Here is a 19,080-nt window from a genome sequence, read left to right as displayed (position 1 = left end):
GTGCAAATGTAGATATTCTCATCAGGTTTCACAAGCGAGGCTTTCACAAGATGAATTGCTCAATATGTCTTGGCTGCTTTCATCGGGGCCAGTTAACAGCTTAAGCCACGCTCTTAAATTTGTCCAACGATATTGCAAACAGTGATAGTTTATGCTTGCCGCTTCATATTTTGTTCATTAAAATGTTAATGCGGAAAATACTAAAAAAAAGTTTCCCTTCCAGAGTTCGGCCAACTTTCAATTTATTGTGAGCATCAATTGGTTCAGATGTGCTGGAAATGTGCTGAGGTGGCGGCGGCGTGTGAAGAGAGTAATGGCCGCCTTTAAAAAAGGTAATTAGGGTTTCATGTGAAAGTTCCTAACCCGAATTAAAAATAAAATAGAATGCCAAATTGAACTTTCCAACCCAAAGATGAATCAACCTCTGATGCTGCTTTCTGCTGATCATCAAGACGTTTAGATTGGACCCATTCACGGACGTGGCTATACATATTCCTACACACACATTAAGGTCACGGTTCAATCCAAGGTTCCGTCCGTTCCATCCACTATCTCCCAGATGCTGACTGCTGTTGACACTGCTGTCTTGTTGACATTGTAGGAGTTCCACTGTTCCCTTTTTATGGACATACCACCTTAATTTATCTCCCTCTGTTCTGTTTCAGCTATCCTTCGCCGCCACGACCCCGGTGCTGGCAGACAAGAAAAAGTACCCCAACTTCTTCCGCACCGTGCCGTCGGACAACGCTGTGAACCCCGCCGTCGTCAAGTTCCTCAACTACTACAACTGGAGCCGGGTGGGGACCCTCACGCAGGACGTCCAGAGGTTCTCAGAGGTCAGTGTCTCTTCTTGTCTTCACACAGGGCTACATTTTGGAATCCAACCCCTGTTTAAAGCTGCAGAGGAGGCAGAATAGTGACCAGAGTACTGAACTGCCTACACGAGTGCGGGTCATGATGTGTACCAGGTCAAAATGACGGTGTGTGTGTGCTGTTGTAGTAATTTACTTCGTCGATTCAACCCTGATATGAGGCTGCGAGTAATACGAGCGCTAGTCAATGACTGACAATTTTTCTAAATAAATCTTACCATTTAGATGATGAGAGCATGATTTGAGTGGGTGGAAAATGAGTGTTTTAGGCTGAAAGCTGTCAAATGCAACCTATTTACTGCTAGTGGCTAAATAAGTCATTTTAAATCACTAGAGACCCCTGATAATCCAGCATTTGATTTTTTTTACTCTAATGTATAAAAGAAAATGCTGGTTAGAAAGAATGGAGTGGAGTTTTGCAGCACCGAGGGAACAGAGGACAGCAGATGTCACAGAACTTCTCGGTCCTAGAATTAAATGCTGATGTGTGAGATTTTGCCCCATTATTTACTCGCTGCGCTCCATCTGGTAGATAGTTTATAAGAGAAAGCTCCATTCAGCTCTGCGTCTCGGGTAGAAATAATTTGTGGAGAAATGAGAAGGGGGAACATTTTGCTGTGTTGACTCAGCACTGGCAGCTAACTCGCCCCTGACTCTCTCGCTCTCTGGCACCGGGCATGAATCTTAAAGCTGGGATTCATTTCATACGTCACAGCAAGTTGGATTTCCAACTCGGAAACGGAAGAGAACAAATTTATATACCCGGTCCTAAGCAAAACTGTGATTCCTCCATCGATCCAACCCTTGTCCCACCCTGATTATCCTCTGTGTGGTGGTGAGGGATGGAGCCTATGCAGCGCTGGCACGGGGAGGAAGAGGTAGCGAACACAAAAACCAGGTCACCAGGCTGGCAACGGGAGAGACAAACTGCAGTCCCAGGTGCTTTGTGGCAGGACCCCAACTTGAAACGCTCAATCCTGCCTGAGCCTGAAGTGTAATGAAGTCCGACTCTGCGGCCACACGACGTGAACAGTCAAGTCCCATCGGGTTTGAACACATCAACATCATGTCCCCCCTCTTTTACTACGATATGACCAAGCCCACCGTTCAACCACCCTGGACTATTCTTACATTTCTGCTCGGAGCTGTGGACAGTTTGGGTTTTGAGGAGCGCTCGCCTCGGGGCCCCCGGTTGAAAACAATCTGGCTCAGCGGTTGAGGGGTTGGGAAGGGGGCGCACGAGAAGTCTCACTGCAAATCTCACAGAGTCCAAATCCCTTTATCTCTGTGCTCCTGAAAGCGCCAAGGGGCTTAGGAAAGGCGAGGAAGACAGACAGGCCCGATTCAATCAACCTGCTACGAGATTGGCCCCTAATCCTGATTTACAAATATGCAATCACTGCTTCCGCACTCTGCGAATCGACCAATCCCCTGTCAGGCTCAGAGCGTTAGACCTGAAGCTGCTTCAATAGAGCAAAAGAATAGGAAGGTCTTTACTGCCGTTTCATGTAGGTAGAGATTCATATTATCTTCTGGGCCCCCATTATGTCAGTGTATCTGTTGTTGATTTTGCTTCTTTATAGGCCTTATATATAAAACTAATACTGTACAGGTTTTATAAAGTGCATGATTTCCTGCTTGGCTGATCATTCTCAGCTTTGGGTTTAGTGTATCTGAGCACATACACACTCGCATCTTCACAATGAGTTTACAATTGACAGCAATATCCTCTTCGTCATCGCCGCCGCCCCTGCATTCCTCTCTTTCTCCATGTTCTCTCTGTCACATTCTCTCTCTCTCTCTCCCTCTCTCCCTCTCTCTCTCTCTCTCTCTCTCTCTCCTACTGATCTGCAGAGCTGTTTCCCTGGGAGACTGCTCACAAGGTTAATGTTATGTAATGCTTGTTAAGGATTCAAAGCCACTTTCTCTCACACGCGCACGCACACACACATATAAACACACACACACACACACACGTACGGTCTGGTATCCCCTGTGACTGTGACCTGTAAGCCAAAGCCAGATCGTCACTTCTATTTATAGGCTCTGTCAAAACGCACACGCATACAAACATGGACACAAGTGTGAGCGTCTCTAAATGTTCACATGCTGCACTGTCACACACGCACACACACACACTCACAAACATGCAGCCTGTTTGCGAACCATCATGGGTGGCGGCGGTCGGGTTGAGAGATCAAAATGGCTACAGTGTCGGTATTTGCTAGTGTTAAGGCGCGTACACACACACACACACACACACACACTGCAATCAACATTATTGAGATTGCCAGACTGACCCAGGAACACGGCAGACCTAACTGAGAGCAGGATTAGGATTCTCTCTGTGATAATTACACTTTACACCCAGAAACCTGAACCCAACTCGCTCACATGACAACGCCTTACAAATCAATCACACAACTACATTCACTGAGTCATAGGTGCCAAAATATTAAACATCTGATACAGCTGTCCCCTGATATGCGCAGATGTGTGTGCGTACGTGTGTGTAGGTCTGTGTACACACAGCTCAGTCAGACAGATGGAAGGATGGGCGACACCTGCTAATGTTAGTGGTATGTGCCTCGCTCACAAACACACACAAGCTGTCACCGCAGAGAGGAACGGCGGCGTGAAGGGTGGTCTGACCCGTCGTAAAGCATCGATCAGCCCGTCTGCCCGGCGGGGTCATTTAGGCGACACCTGAATCATCGCAAAATGGCCGCTCTTCATCCTGGACCGCACTCTTCATCAGGTCACGCTCCCATCCGTCTGCCGCCTCCTAAAGGGGGTCGTTTGTATTCCGCGGGTGATGGTGTTTGTGCCGATGAGAAGAGAAACGATGGGGAGATCGATTAGGAAAAGACAGTAACAGATAAATGAAATGACTTTGTAGGCGTTTTATGAATTTTAAGATGTGAAAATCATTTCTAACGTGCTTACAGAAGAAGACGACTGCAGCCATGAGATGAGATGACTAATGTGCCTAAACACACTCAACTAACTAGAAAATTGATTGTCATAGAATTCAATATTGTGCGTGTGTGTGTGTGTGATGCCTACCTAGGGCTTTATAATGTCCCACATTATACACAGCATGATACATTTGTACAGCAGATCTGAGAGCCATTTGTGTGTGTCTGCGTGCAAACAGGGGGCTTGTTAAACCTTTGAGCAGCGATGCATAATACACACCTAGAGCAATGCGTCTGACATTGTCATTTGGTCCCTTTTGTGTGTGTGTGTGTGTGTGTGTGCGTGTGTGTGTTAACTGAAGCATGTAAAGGAGCAGAAGGATTATTTCTCCTCTGTATGTACTGCCGGGGATTCCCTGCCTGCCCCACACAATGGAGGATGTTTTTGTTACGCAGGAAAAGCTGTTCACTTCTCCTTCCCACCATCCCACCATCCCTCGGTCCACCTGCCCCCTCCCCTGTCTCTCTCTCCCCCTCTCTCTCTCTTGCCCTCCCACACTTCAGCGGAAACACCGACTTGTCCTTTTTCCGACATACTGGAAGAAGCGAAAAACATTGAATCGTGACAAGGGCTTTCTCCTCTGAGGATAGTGGCCACGTGTGTTAGTCCTTGTGTGCCTGTGTGTGTCTTTTCCATTCACCTGCGACTTCAGTCACAACACAAACCGTGGAGCACCGGGCTAACCAGCTGCCGCGCCTCCCTCGGCCAAGTTCCATTTCCTTTCTTAGCGTTTCACCAGCCAGGTCTTTTTAGATCAACCGGTGACACAACGGGACGCTGAGCCTGGTCCAGAGAACCAGAGCCAATTGTTGTTGACGAGCACAAACCTGGTGGTATTGATCCACTCCAGCCTCCCTGTTGTTTCAGCTCAGCGAGCAAAATGCTTGTTTGTACAGGAGTGAGTGTGTGTGTGTGTGTGTGTGTGTGTGTGTGTGTGTGTGTGTGTACAGCTCCCTCCAGGGTACGAGAGGAGGCCGCCATTATGACAGCAGATGTTTAGAGAAACACCAGGAAAGGAATTTGAAAGTTGTTTGTCTTTGTTAATTATTTTCAGCTTTTTAGCGATGGTTCAGCAGATTACACACACATGGGCACAGTGACTGATGTGATCAGTCACAGCAGCAGCAGCAATGTTGTAACGACCCTCAAGCTGCTTTGTTGTGCTGTAGGTATGTTTTTATGAGTGTGTGTGTGTGTCTGTGTGTGTGTGTGTGTTTGTATGTGTGTCAAATATCTCCAAGGCAGTAACCTAGATTTATGTGTGGGCATATGCACAAACACATCAATATGGCAGGAGACTATAGCACACACACACACACACACACACACACAAACACACAAACACACAAACAAACACACATTAGCATCCACTGGATAATATAGGGCGAACACACACAGACACACACACACATACACAGGACCTTCTTTTTCTCTTGTCAAATGTCTGCCAGCAGAATTTGCTATGCCCATTTCGACGGGAACACGCGCTCTTTGGTGTATCAACATGCCCGCCGATGCCAAGCTCTCTGCAGGGGGTCTGATGGCCTCGGGGCCTGGCTGTGTGTGTCTGTGTGTGTGTGTGTGTGTGGAGGGGCTCACAAAATCAGACCAAAGAGAGAAGAGGAACGTTAACAGCGGACCTCGGCGATGAAACCGTTCTAAAATTGTAGTCTAAAGGTGGGAAGCAATGAGGATGAATCATATAGAGAGAGTGTGTGTGTGTGTTTGTGTCTCTGTGGATGAGGAAGAACGAGGCAGTAGGATGAACCACGTCAAGCTCACCATCATGGTGAGACGCCTGCTCTATTTTCCTCTGCCACTGATCTCATTCCCACTATTCCACTTCATCAATACAGTTAGTAAGTAAGCGTTCAGCGGTCCTGAAAAACACAAGAGCCACCATGAGTCTATAAAGGAGATGCATGGGATCATCAGAAGACCCCCATGTATGGACCAAAGAGCCCACCTAGGCCGGGAGATGTTTCCAGAAGCACCAGTATCTTAAAATGAATGGGAAGACGGCATAGAGGGATCAGAATCAGTGTGATACGACCTGTAGTTGTACGGCGTTGAAAGCCTTGCAGCAGAATCTTGGGCAGTTTGAAGCGGGTTCAGCCTTGGGTGACCTCTAGAAAATTATCCAAAACTAATACTCTCTCTCTCTCTCTCTCTCTCTCTCTCTCTCTCTCTCTCTCTCTCTCTCTCTCTCTCTCTCTCTCTCTCCTCTGTGTCTTATAGGTGAGGAACGATCTGACGAACGAGCTGGAGAAAGCGGACATCCAGATTGCGGACACAGAAAGTTTCTCCAACGACCCCTGTGTCAATGTCAAAAAGCTCAAGGTGAGTAAACTGTCGTCTTTAAGATGAACCGGTTGGTGTGTGTGAACTCCCAGATCTTGAGGCGTCTGAGCTTTGCCTCCAGCTTTGACTGGGCAGAGCGAGGCAGGCATTGGCGATGAGAGCGATCTCGCAGTAATGAGGACGCCCCATAGCCACAGGGAGTTTGTACACTGACCCCAAATGACCTGCTCTGTCTAATGGGCATATAATTGGACATTTGCAGGCACACACACACACACACAAGATTCCCTCTGAGTTATGTATATATTCAAGTATATGAACTGGGCTAAATTTGGCTGATTATTAGCAGATTATCCATGGTAGTGAATCAAAGGGCTGGTTGGTCAGGGGGAGGAGGCAAAATCATAATAAAGTTGGAATATATGCATGTTGAGATGAAGGAAGAGGGAGGGAGAGCGACTCTAACTCTGCATGCCCAGGGTATGATGTTTCACACATGACACCGTCCTTTCTCCGTCAAATATGAATATGCAAATCACACTGTCACCCCCTGCCGAAAAGTTTTCCAGGAGGTTTGGACGGGGTGGGTGGGTGTGTGGGCGCCCTGTGACACCCTAATGGTCTGCTTCCTGCACATCTCCCAACAGCCGTGTGCACCCACCCTGACAGCGACGTAATGTGATGAGGCAACGGGTGACACGTTTGGCATGAAGAGTATCTATTTTGAGATGGGGTTTTTTGTGTGTTTGCATGTTCTGACACAGAAAGAGAGAGAGAGAGAGAGAGAGAGAGAGAGAGAGAGAGAGAGAGAGAGAGAGAGAGAGAGAGAGAGAGAGAGAGAGAGAGATATCTACATTTATCTATCTCTGCATCTTTGCGTCTTTGTTTTCCGTTTGTTTCATCAAATAAAATGTAGCTTTTTTCACGATCATTGTTGCCAACATAGATCACAGTGTACACACACACACACACACGCTCCACTAAAGCTTATATGAGCCTCTGTATGTCAGCCCCATAGTGACGTCGGGTGCAGATGTGTGGTCGTTTGCTCGGTGAAATCTCTGTGCACGACACCTTTGGCACACAGGTCGCACTTTTTAGAACCCGGGCTCGTAGGTATAGAACAAACAGGCCAAGACAAATGGTCCGTGCGAACATTATCATCACTAGGTCGTCTATTTCAGATTCCCTGTTATTGATAATATCATCAGGAAGCCTGGTGCCGTTCCCCTGGTCCACACTGTTTTCCTGGCTCTCCCTTCAAGCTGATGGAGCACCTCTGCTGGTCCAAATCCCTAAATAGCGTTGAGCTGCAGCGCCATTCTCACACTGCAGACCTTGAACACACACACACACACACACACAGCTCCAAATATCTATCTTAGAGAACCAATCTGCTCTTTTCTGAACCTTAAAATGTTCAGAAATTAGATTGCAAATCACTTCTATAATTGATTTGGCTATGGTTTGGTTCTGTCTGGTAGTGTAGTAAAGCCAGAGACACTATTAATATAGAAGGTGCCATTTATCATTTAGGAATAGCAGAATATGAAACACAGTCCTGACATGTAATTACAGTATGCACCAGCTCAGGACGGATCATTCAGGGGCAAAACCAGCAGCTCTCCAACCACAATCTCATTAAAGGAATGACATTTTAGAATAACAGTGTTCCCAGATGTGACATCACCTGCCTGCTGTTGACTGCGTGCATTACACGACCGCTCACAGCTGATAATCACACCCATGGTAACTCTACACTGCATCCTACTTAGCGGTGTTACTAAGCATAGAATAGGAAAGGAAATGAGGAGATCTTTGTCACAACAAAGGATTCAAATGACTCTCCACTCAAGAGAAGAGAAGCAACTCATTTCTGTTAGCACAAGGTCAGACACGTTCAGACGATCATGCCCTTGCTGACATTATCTTAAGGACTTTTATTTTGAAGGGCCCATCCTGATTTGATTGAATTCCAAGCCTGTGATCATAACAGCCATTTAGCAAACCATGCATCTGTGGCTGTAGCAATATGCACAACACTTGATGTTCACTTTGAATCCATTAATGATCATCCGTGCACACACACACACACACACACACACACACACACACACACACACACAGATCAGAGTTAGCATGTGATCACACACCTGCACACGGTGTTCTTGCGGCACAGTAATCATCTGGGCCTGCTGGGAGTGCTAAGCGTGTAAGAACAACACGCTGTCCAGTCCACAAATCACATCTACCGCAAGCTCGTAAAAGACCTTCATTAGTGCCGTGTCTGTGTGTGTGTGTGCGTGTGCCTAATAAGCCTCACCAGTGCATGATTGGACTTGTGAGGTCCAATATTACCTCAACGATGATCACGTATAAATCATCATCACAAAGATACAAACAACCCTGTCACACGTTAAGCAGGCAAGGCTTCTCTCAACGCTGCCCTGACCCAGCACAATTAGTGTTATTGTTACATGAAAGCTAAAGCAATGAGGAGAGTTTGGAGCCCTATGGAGCCCCTGTCCATTCATAATGCAGGGTTACACACATGCACACACACTCACACACACACAAATGCCCAGTCCGTTGTGTCTGTTGCTAGGCAGGCCAGCATACGTATTGAGACGGTGGTCCTTGGCCTTAGATGGAGTCGTTAAGGTTAAGTGCCAGTCCTTCAGGGAGGAACAGCGCTATTGAGAATACCCACAGGCACAACACACACACACACACACACACACCGTCACACACACCACACATAAGTGCACCCCAGAAATGTTTCACCGTTGCTACCTGCTTTTCTTACAACTCTCCAGAGCAGTGAAACAAGAAATGAGAGCCACCTACAATAGACCCCCTTAAATGTCCCAGCATGCTCTCTGGCTCAGATGGGAAGCAATCACAGAAGCCTATTTATGGGGCTGCTCGGCTTTTTAAAACCTGCCACCCATCCTTCCTGTGTGTATGCTTGTCTAATCTATCCATCCTAAATCTGTGTCCAGTCAATGATGGGACATGGGATTTCTCTTTTCAGTAGTATAGCTAGTATACATCAGTGTTGACATTAAGTGTGTTATTTGGAGCGCTGTAAGGACCTTGGGATTTCTCTCCAAACGTCAGCACCTCCAGTCTTGTCTCGTCAGTATTATTGGATAAGATTTCTGTGCTTTTCTGAGAGTTTGTTTTGATGCCTGGTGAATCTTCCCTCCGCCCCTGTGTGGCCCCGTGCTCCACTTAGGCACTATTTATATGCATGCCTCGCAATAAATGACAGCCTGTTGGACCTGGGAACGCGATCTTTATTTAACTTTCACACCACGAAACATGCTGCTCCTCCACCCGCGCCGACTGAATTATTAACTGAGTCAATCACGACGCCACGCACTTTGAATCCACATGTAAATTTGTGCTCTCCAGCCCCGTCGGCGGCGAAGGCAATTCTGCCCGCTGACACTAATGTCTGTGTTGTTATGGATTGACACTTTTGCAACTTGATATTGCCACAGCCTCTCAGCCGCTGGTTCCCCACACAGAATCGCTCTGAAGAAGAAGAAGAAGAAGAGGAAGGAGCAAGCAATGTCGACGTGGCAGTAGCAGCAAAATGACGATGTTGTAGTTGATGCACACATCCTTCGTGGCAGCCCTTCTGCATGTGTATTATAAAGTAATTGGCCCAGGTTTGCTCTCTAACATGTGACCTTTTTTGATCTGCTCTTTTTAATGCAGGATAATGACGTGAGGATCATTATCGGGCAGTTTGATGAGAACCTGGCCTCCAAAGTCTTCTGTTGTGTAAGTCCTCCATGTACACCCCACATCCACACACACACACACACACACACACACATTTAATAGCTAAGGGTTTGGTCACATTGACTTCCAGTATCACACAGAGCCTCATGACGCTGCTGTCACTGCTGCCTGAAATGATTAAACACGTTCAATCTCAAGTTGGGTTAACGGCACCATCCTCAAAGTAAATGTATGTTTGTGTCTAGTATACTGAAGTGTAATATTTTGTGTTCCGGCCTGCCAAGAATCAAACTGGCATGGTTGTTCTGAGTCAGACCCCAGCTGAATTTCTCTGCATTTACATGATTTGGGCTTTAGTTGATTTTGGTTTCATGGGATGTGAAGTGATAACCTAGTGTGTGATTTAATATGAATCGTTCACATTCAAGAGCCTCCAGACACAAACTCATAGCTCAGAGTGGAGCTTTGGTTTTTATATAAGCATTACTTATCGTACTATTACTATATTCAATCCCTGTCTTTGTGTCACTTTAGCCTCCATTTCCATCTTCTCTCCTTTTGCAGGCATATAACCTGAATATGTTTGGCAGTAAGTACCAGTGGATTATCCCAGGCTGGTACCAGGGCAAGTGGTGGGAGCAGGCCAACAGCACCAACTGCACCACCAAGAAGCTCCTCAACGCCATGGAGGGATACATCAGCGTGGACTTTGAGCCACTCAGCTCTCGGCAGATCAAGGGCATCTCAGGCCGGGTAAGTGGAGCTGCGGGAGGATGAACATGAAAAAGCATCTCAATGTGGAATTAAAGCAAAAGTGGACCAGCAATCAACCTCTCTCTCTCTCCCTCCCTCTCTCTCTCCTCCAGACCCCTAAGGAGTACGAGAGGGAGTACAGCCGAGAGCTCCAGCAGAAAGGCGTGGAGTCCAGCAAGTTCCACGGCTTCGCCTACGACGGGATCTGGGTGATTGCCAAGACCTTGACCCGCGTGATGGAGCTGCTCCGGCTCAAGCAGCGGCAGAACATGTACCACAACTTCACCGTGGACGACCGGGAAGTGGGAAAGATGGTGCTAGACGTCATGAACGAGACAAACTTTAACGGTGTCACGGTAATTCACGCTTTATGTATTTATACTGACAGTAATCTATGGATACATCTGTTCACATACATACAGCAGGAACACACACACACATACACTTTACCAAGACCACAGTAGAACAATGAATTGTCTCTTTGCTTTAATTATAAGTGTATGCATGTATGCACAGTATGTAATGAACATGCAGTATGTCCTGTGTGTGCATGGAGTGGGCAGATGTCAGAATAACACTTAGAGGCATTAATTACTGCTCTCTGAGACTGGAGGCTTGTTTGCAGAGAAGGTTACTTAGCCCTCCTTGTTCCTGCGTGCAGCCTAAAGAGATGTCATTTGGTGCCGGCGACTCACTCCAGTGCTTTTCAAGATCGATCCTGGTGGCTATGCCGGTCGTATTTGTGTGTTCGTGCATCCCTTCCTTCCTCCATTGAGCTGTTAGAGGATATCGCCACTTTTTTTTCCCATTCAAGACAGCCAACAGGCATACAGGGGCTTTCAGGGTTCAACACGATATTACCTACTATTGGAAGAACAGAAAGAGAGATTAGAGCTTTGCAGTATTCAATAACCTCATGTGGAAGGGCAAGAGAACAAAGTGGAGGTAGAGCGAGTGAAAGTGATAGAGCTGCAAATACAAAGGTTAATAAGAGCAGAGAGAAGTAGAAATGCAGCCGGGTTATCGCTGTGACACACAGACGGACAGACAGAGATTACAAGGCACAAATAACTCAAATACTACTGAGTTGTATTATTGTGCGGGCCTCTCCATGGCCTGTAGCGGTGTGTGTGCTGCACTCAACCCTTTCTCAGCACAGATGTCTTCAACCTTCCTGATCAGGCCGAACACAAAGCTGAGCACTGCAGGGATATTGATGCATCTGTAACAATTAGTTCTCCTTTTACATCTATGGGCCCACAAAAGTGGATCAAGTCCAGTTTGTTTTGTTTAAGACTGGCAGTAATCCTCTTCTACTCTTTCATATCTGTATTGATCCCCATGATTGTACAGATGTAGCCGTCATTGATCTCCCACCTGATACCACATGTACAATGGAACCGCTGCCTATTCCCTAAATATAGTTTTTAATGTGTAATTAACAGCAGCTGATGTTTCACACTGCCCTGTGTAATCATGTGTGTGTGTTTATTATGACGCGTTAATGAGTTATGTTATTATGTGCTACCAAAATCAGTTGAAGAATAATCAGATCATGGATGTGTGTGTGTGTGTGGTAAGCAATTACCTTGTTTGAATAGAAGGCATTGCAACTTCATTTGATGCATTTTATTTGCAACAGATGTGAGATCCATGCTCTATTAGAAGTGTTCTTTAAAGGGATTACATGAAATGAGATCAAAAGCACAGGCAGTGTGTAGCGTGTAGCTCGTACACTGCACATAGAATCATCCACCCACACGTGGCAGAGGAGGGCTCAGGAAGGCAATTTCCTTTGTACTGTATACCACATACACACTCTTATTTTGGAATTTATGTATCAACACAAACCATTTTGCGCTCTTTTCTTGGTTTGGCACATAAAGCCACGCACAGACCCCAGTGAGACAGCAAAGATAACCTTATGTTGTTCCTGATGTTACAATTTAATGGTTTGTGCTTCCTGTGCACACACACAGACACACTCTCACACACTACACACCGGCTTCTCGTGGGACCAAACAGTGTCGCTCTGCGTTGAGCTCAGTCCTGCCGCCGAGTCAGTGGCAGTGGCAGCTGCAGCGGCAGGAGTTTGATCATTGAGGGCTCCACGTTATTGATCTGGCTGCTGGCAGGGCCTTAGACAAGAAGGCTGACATTAGCTGGGAGAGACCTCCGGGGCATAGAGGGAGTAGATAGCTGCTGGAACCACACGACACTTTGAACAGGATGCTGCACGCTGGAATCCAGAGCGCGGGGCTGCAAGGGAGGAGGCACGGCAAGTAACAGTTTGGCAATGACAAGCGTGTAGGTACACATGCGTGTTTTCTGTGTTTTATGTGTGGTCAGCGCAGGGCCGAGGTGTTAGTGTGAGTATTACTCTGGGTAATTGGAATGAGCACAGCCTGAGGCCTGACAGTCAACTGAGGCAGAGGAGGGAAGCCTGTGTGCATCCAGATTGTTCTCTGATCTGTTCTGTGTCCGTCTGTGTGTGTGTGTGTGTGTGTGTGTGTGTGTGTGTGTGTGTATGCGTGTGTGTTCCCACCTCAAACCCTCGAAAACCTGCAGGATGTCACACCTGCAGCCCACAGACCAGCATCTCATTTGACCCCTGCTCCCCTGTGGCTAGCACTGTTCCTGCCTTCTCAGACAAAGTGATACCTGTCAACCTCCAACTTTGTCACCTGAAAGACACACACACACACACACACACGACCAAGTCAGCACTCTACACTTAGGCATTATAATACCTCAAACCTTCACAGTCTGTTGTTTTGGGGTTCAGTAAGTAAATGTAATCTTTGTAATCTAAACACTTTGTTTCCAATTAAGAATCTGTGAGTTTGTGCGTCTGCATATGTTTGACACACTTTGCATATTCTGCGATCGGCGTACACCCTTGAGAGGACAAATTGGGGACCGTTCCAATAATTGCGAGTGTGTTTGCAGTATCTCCCCTTTTGCTGATGTGAAGGGCTATTTTAGTGGCGATGTGGCTAATGCACAGTGAGAGCAACGATGGCACAGCTACTCTGCAAACCTGCGTACACTCCGTCATTACGGGTTCCAGTCAAGTTCCCCTATTTCCAACCCACGTCGTCTGACCCTGTTTACACACAGCGGTTCTCTGAATGTAATACCTAACGAGCTGAACCGAGGTGCACCGCTCTGTCCTACTTCCATGTAGACGGTAATTGCGTAGTGCATCGCAGGAGCAGCGAGGAACTTGTTAGCGCCGACGAGTCAGATTGACAGAGTGGTGTGAAATTGGTGCCGGCGGATGCGGAGGCCAGCTTGCATCACCAAGGCTACGGCGGCGGGCGTCGGAAGACTCGGTGTCCCGGGGAGTGCCGCGCACCGCCCGCACGCATACATTCTCAGGACAGCGAGCATAATGTGACACCGTATTATCTTGGTACACGTAGACACGAACGCTGTCAGACAAACATCAAAGATGCCACACAAAGACGGGGATTCAAACAGAGGGGTGGGATCCCGCCCTGCTACTTCAAAGCCCACCATCTTTTTGAGGCAAAATTGGCTCTCCGGCCTCCTTGCCCATATTTCCCCCTCAGCTTGTCTTTTAATCAGCCAATGCAAATGCTCTCTCACCTCTCACTCGCCTCTATTTCCTCCCTCTGTCCTCCTCTCTCTCCCACACTCACCCTCTCGCTCTGTCTTGCTCACCTGTTTTGCTCGCCAGCCAGCAATATGCAAACCCAGTTAAATGTGTAATTAAGGAGCTCAGCAAGCAGATGGTGGGCAGAATTAATTGCACAGTCTTGGTGGAAGAAGAGGGAGAAAGAGCAGCGAGGAAAATGGGAATGAGAGCGGAGAAAAAGGAGGAGAGAGTGCAGGAGAGGGAGAAGGTGACAGAAGCTTAAATTGATCTGCGTGTTGTGTTATGATGGAGCCAGAGCAGCTTTTTGTCTCCCTTGATTAATGCTCCCTGGCTCCAATCTGCTTCACCTCACCCAGCAGAGTTAAAATAAAGACTTTTCCTTGATTCCTGTTTCATTTCAAGATGGCTGTTTGACATGAAAACATGCCAGGGTCGCTGGAAACAAACATGCAGTGTAACATCTTTATTTATCTGCAGCCCAAGGTGAGACTCACTTCCTTTAAACACCATCATGAGCGCAGAATTCAACCCAAAGCTTAGTAGGCAAGTTTGGCTAAATGACACAGCCTTGGTGACCCCACATCGTTCCCAGGACATTAGCAGATGAACAGGCCTGAAGATAATTTACCTCTGCACACAGATCAAATTTGCCAACTTCTGATGAAATGAGATGCGGTGCAGCCAAAGCCCAGACTCATGCCTTCACCTGCCAACATCTCCTCCAGTTTTCAAGAAAGCACCACGCAATAAATCAGGAGCAGACCTCTTTCAGTTATTCAATGAAATTCACTGTCATACTCATGTTACATCTTGTTAAGCTGTAACAGACATGTTTTGGTAATCTAACGACACCCTGTCTTTGGTCTCTTCGGCTATCCAGGGCCAAGTCATGTTTCGGAATGGAGAGCGGATGGGGACGATAAAGTTCAACCAGTTTCAAGGTATGTGAGACACACTTTCCATTTCCTGTATCCTTGTCTCTCTCTCTCTCTCTCTCCTTAGATAAACCTGTGTACCTGTTTACCTCTGCGCCCTGTGAAACGCTGTACGCTGCATAATTATGAGCCCTCAGTTCTCCCTGTGTGTGTATTCCCTCGCTGCAGTCAGTGGTTGTTTTCCAGCCAGCAGGGCTTGGCTCTAAGGCGTGCTGAGTGGGAGAGGGAACCCAGAGATCGCATCTCGATTGGGGGGATTCCCAGCTCGCGGGCGTCCATATGTAGTGTTACTGCATGGAGCTGTGCTGTCCTCCTCTCTGCCTCCCATCTTATCTCCCCCACTGCAGAGGTGTTCCCTCTGGCAGCTTACAGCCTAACTATGTCTGTTTGTGTGTGTGTCTACCCATGCTTATCTTCTCTTTGTGTGTGAGCATTTACAGAGATGGGAGGTATGTGTGTGTGTGTGTGTGTGTGTGTGTGTGTGTGTGTGTGTGTGTGTGTGTGTGTGTCTTGTTTGTGCATACGTATATTTGTGTGTGTGTGTGATTTTTATTTTATTTTTTCCTAGGGCAGGGCTGGAAGATGATGAGGCAGCAATTCTTCCTAAAGAGGCTGGCAGTGTTCCACATGTATCATGACTGCTGTGCGGGATGAGAGAGTGTGATTGTTAGATGTTTAGTGTAATAACACAGGACTGATCCACCCTGAAGCGTCGCCGCCCTCTCTGTGCCCATGAACCACACATTTGCCCACTTCTCTGTCTCTTTTGCCATCTTTCTGTTTCCTAGTCTCTCTTTATCTTGTCATCGGTCTGTACCCTCAGAATACACCAAACCCCTGTTCATCTCTTACCATCCTCCTCCTCCGGCCTTATTATATCTCTCCCAATCCATCCACACCCTCCGCTCTGTCACCGCTTTATCACTTGCCGGGGAGGGTGTGTCACCCCTCTGACAGACCGTGAGCCTAAGCCAGGCAGAGAGCAGCTGAGTGAGGAAGGAGAGCCCTGACTTGAATATTTTAAAAGGCAGTGATCCTCAACATGACCCGATCCCACTCTCTCAGCCAATCCTGCATTCTACACTGTCTGAGCTTTTTTCATTCTGGGGCCCCCGGTGGTTATTATTCTGTCTCTCTCGGGGATAAGAGATACATGTAGCTCACTAGCGGAGGGTCTTGATCGTGGTCTCTTGCCCCCTCTTGAGCACTGATCATTTCAAATTCATGCACGTGGGTTGTCAAAGGCCAGGCGTGATAGATAAGAGAACACGGCCTTTGCCATTCCTCATGGAAAGGAGTAATATTTCACTATGGACAGCAGATGATATCTTTCCTTTATTGTTGTTTCCTTTATTTTCATCACAGACTTGAGGAATCTAATTGAGCAACAACCTCACTGCTGGTAGTTTACATGCAGGCTGTGTGCCAGACTTTAAAAAGCTTACAAGAATATAATGAACTTTTACAACGATGTTTTGTTCATGAAGCAGCGTTTTCACCGTGTTTGGATTTCATGTCTGACTTGAAAGTGAAATTGATTGGGGAGAGGAGATGAGGGGAGAGGAGAGGAGGGGAGTTCCTGCTGTAGCTGATGTTCTCTGTTATGTTCTTAGTGAAGGATAGTGCCTATAGGAGTGATAACAGGCCAAGGGGCAGGGAGAGATTTGCGCGTTCACACCAGATGAAATTGCAGGTTGCTTGTAGCGGATACAAAAAGAGGAATCTAACGAGCGTGTCCTCTCTTCCCATTTCCCTCTCCTCTCCTCCCTGGTGGAGGATGCGAGCAAAGGAATCTTTATGAATGGAGGAGAGCGTAGGCCCGGGTTTGTCTGACAAGGTCATGCTTCCTCTGGATATCACACCTGTGGGGCTCACCATTGTTTCTAAAAGGAAGAACCCTCTCCTGAAATAGCTGTTTTAATACAAGACTCCAGAGAGACGCTGGTGTTTACAGGCGGGGGCACACACTGCACTGTTTACTCCCCTGACTCTACCTACGTGATTGAACACCGAAGTCTATGCATATTACCTTATAAATACAAAGGTAAAACTGCATTAATGTATGGTTTGCACACACATCAGGGTGGAGAGCCGTTTGATGCTACGTTAAAATGCACATGCATTACATTTGAACTGTTTAATGTCTTTTCCCGTCAGCTCGTACCTTTGGTATCTGTTGTTCAGCCGCCTTTTAGATTCCTTGAGGTAAGATAAAGTGATAATTGTATAGTGACTGTATAGAGCAGGGAGGCCATTTGCTGCCCACAGTAAAGTGAATTTTACAAGCCACCAAAGGAAAACCAGTAAAGATCATCTTACTGAGTCAGGCGATGTTGTGTTAGAAGTATTTTCATATTCTAACTAAATGTATGAGGCTGGGGCCATCTTTGACTTTGTCCAATTACTTTTTTCTTTGATTTTTGAGTTTGTACCAGGAGATCAGAGATACTTCCTGTAACTCTGCTTTGAGTCCAAACAGAAAACTTTTCATAAGTGAACTAAATGTAAATGCTAAGCAGAATGTAGGGCTGTCGGCCATAACATCACAAGTTCCAGCTGCCGTTTGAAGTCTCTGCTTCCAGACGGCAGAGATTTAGATTTCCACAACACCCTCACAGGCAACCAGGCCAAACTCTGATATGATAGTCCTGCTTTACAACCGGACGAACCATTCAAGTCTCCACGCCTTATCTGATTGGCTCAACATGTGTGGTCATGTGAAGCAGCATTGTGTGTAAGGAGTGTTGTTCCACTCACGTCTATCCGATCATCAGATTTATAGAATGATTCGTCCTCTCTGCCTGCCTCTGCTGCTGCTTCTTCCCAGTTCTTCTTAGTTGGTGAAGCTATTATGAATACTGCTGCAATAAGCTGCAACCACTTGAATGAAAAGCTGGCAGGAACGTTGCAGTCTTTGGGTGGAGCGCTTAACTTCTGACCTAATTCAGAGTCCTCACCACATGAATGTCTGTTCTCTTAACAGAGGGCCGGGAGGTGAAGGTGGGAGAATACAATGCAATCGCTGATGTGCTGGATCTCAACAACAATTCCATCAAGTTCCAAGGTATGAAGGAGGCAGTGTGGGGGTGTTTGTGTGTGTGTGTGTGAGAGATGCGTGGTCGCTGAGGGACTTTAAAATCACTGGAGAAGAAAAGATGCTCCTGATGCACCTGAAGTGTGTTTGTGTGTACTTGAAAGTCCCACCACTTGCCACCTCAGCACTCTTCTCCCTCTTTTACTCACTGCAGTCCAAACTCGAACACACACAAACTCACACACAGACCCATGCACCAACATCTATAAGTGTAGCACTCTGCACTCACCCTTTCCTCTCTAAACTGTCATCTGTGAGCTAAATTATTTACTGCTCCAGTTTTTTACCGTTCCCATGTTTGCTTTTGTTGACATTATTTCTAATTTGTTCAATTCCCACTTGGCTGTCGCCCTCCTCCCTCTCCTGCCTCTCCTCCCTCTCCTGCCCCTCCTGTCTGTCCTGTCTCTCCTCCATCTCCTCGGCTTTAGTCCGCATATATAAAATCTTTGACAGTGTCATCTAAAATGTTTATTTCCACATCCCTGACCACAGTAAGTGGAGATGTGTAACGGGATGCCATGGCGATCGATTGCCAGGCTGGCGGGAGAAAAATAGGAGCAAAGATAAGAAAGTGCACAGTCTAACCACAATAACCTGAATGTGGTGCGTGGAGATACATCGCTCAAGAAGAGGAAACGCAGGGGCAGGAAATGCGTCTCAGATAACTGGATGTCCTCTTAACTGTCACACTTAATGGTTCGGGGGTACAAAAGTGAAACAGGTGACATCAGTGGAGGAGATGAAAGTGTCCAGAGAAGCTCCACTGAGCAC

The 19,080-nt window shown here is 46.9% G+C and overlaps 1 protein-coding gene across 1 annotated transcript in view; it reads left to right on the top strand.

The window, feature by feature from the left end:
* gabbr2 (gamma-aminobutyric acid (GABA) B receptor, 2) overlaps positions 1–19,080 on the top strand; it is an 85,608-nt gene that overhangs the window by 27,295 nt on the left and 39,233 nt on the right. Inside the window, exons 2-8 of the mRNA XM_076139083.1 lie at positions 666–836; positions 6,090–6,191; positions 9,879–9,944; positions 10,470–10,658; positions 10,772–11,014; positions 15,161–15,221; positions 18,199–18,279. Coding sequence (XP_075995198.1) covers positions 666–836; positions 6,090–6,191; positions 9,879–9,944; positions 10,470–10,658; positions 10,772–11,014; positions 15,161–15,221; positions 18,199–18,279 — 913 coding nt within the window. The remainder of the gene's footprint in view (positions 1–665; positions 837–6,089; positions 6,192–9,878; positions 9,945–10,469; positions 10,659–10,771; positions 11,015–15,160; positions 15,222–18,198; positions 18,280–19,080) is intronic.

Source organism: Genypterus blacodes, unplaced genomic scaffold, assembly GCF_046128005.1.
Source record: "Genypterus blacodes isolate CSIRO-AG114 ecotype Tasmania unplaced genomic scaffold, CSIRO-AGI_Gbla_v1 ptg000438l_1, whole genome shotgun sequence".
Classification (NCBI taxonomy): Eukaryota; Metazoa; Chordata; class Actinopteri; order Ophidiiformes; family Ophidiidae; genus Genypterus; species Genypterus blacodes.
The sequence above is the reverse complement of the archived record's forward strand: the minus strand, read 5'-3'. Positions and strand labels throughout refer to the sequence as shown.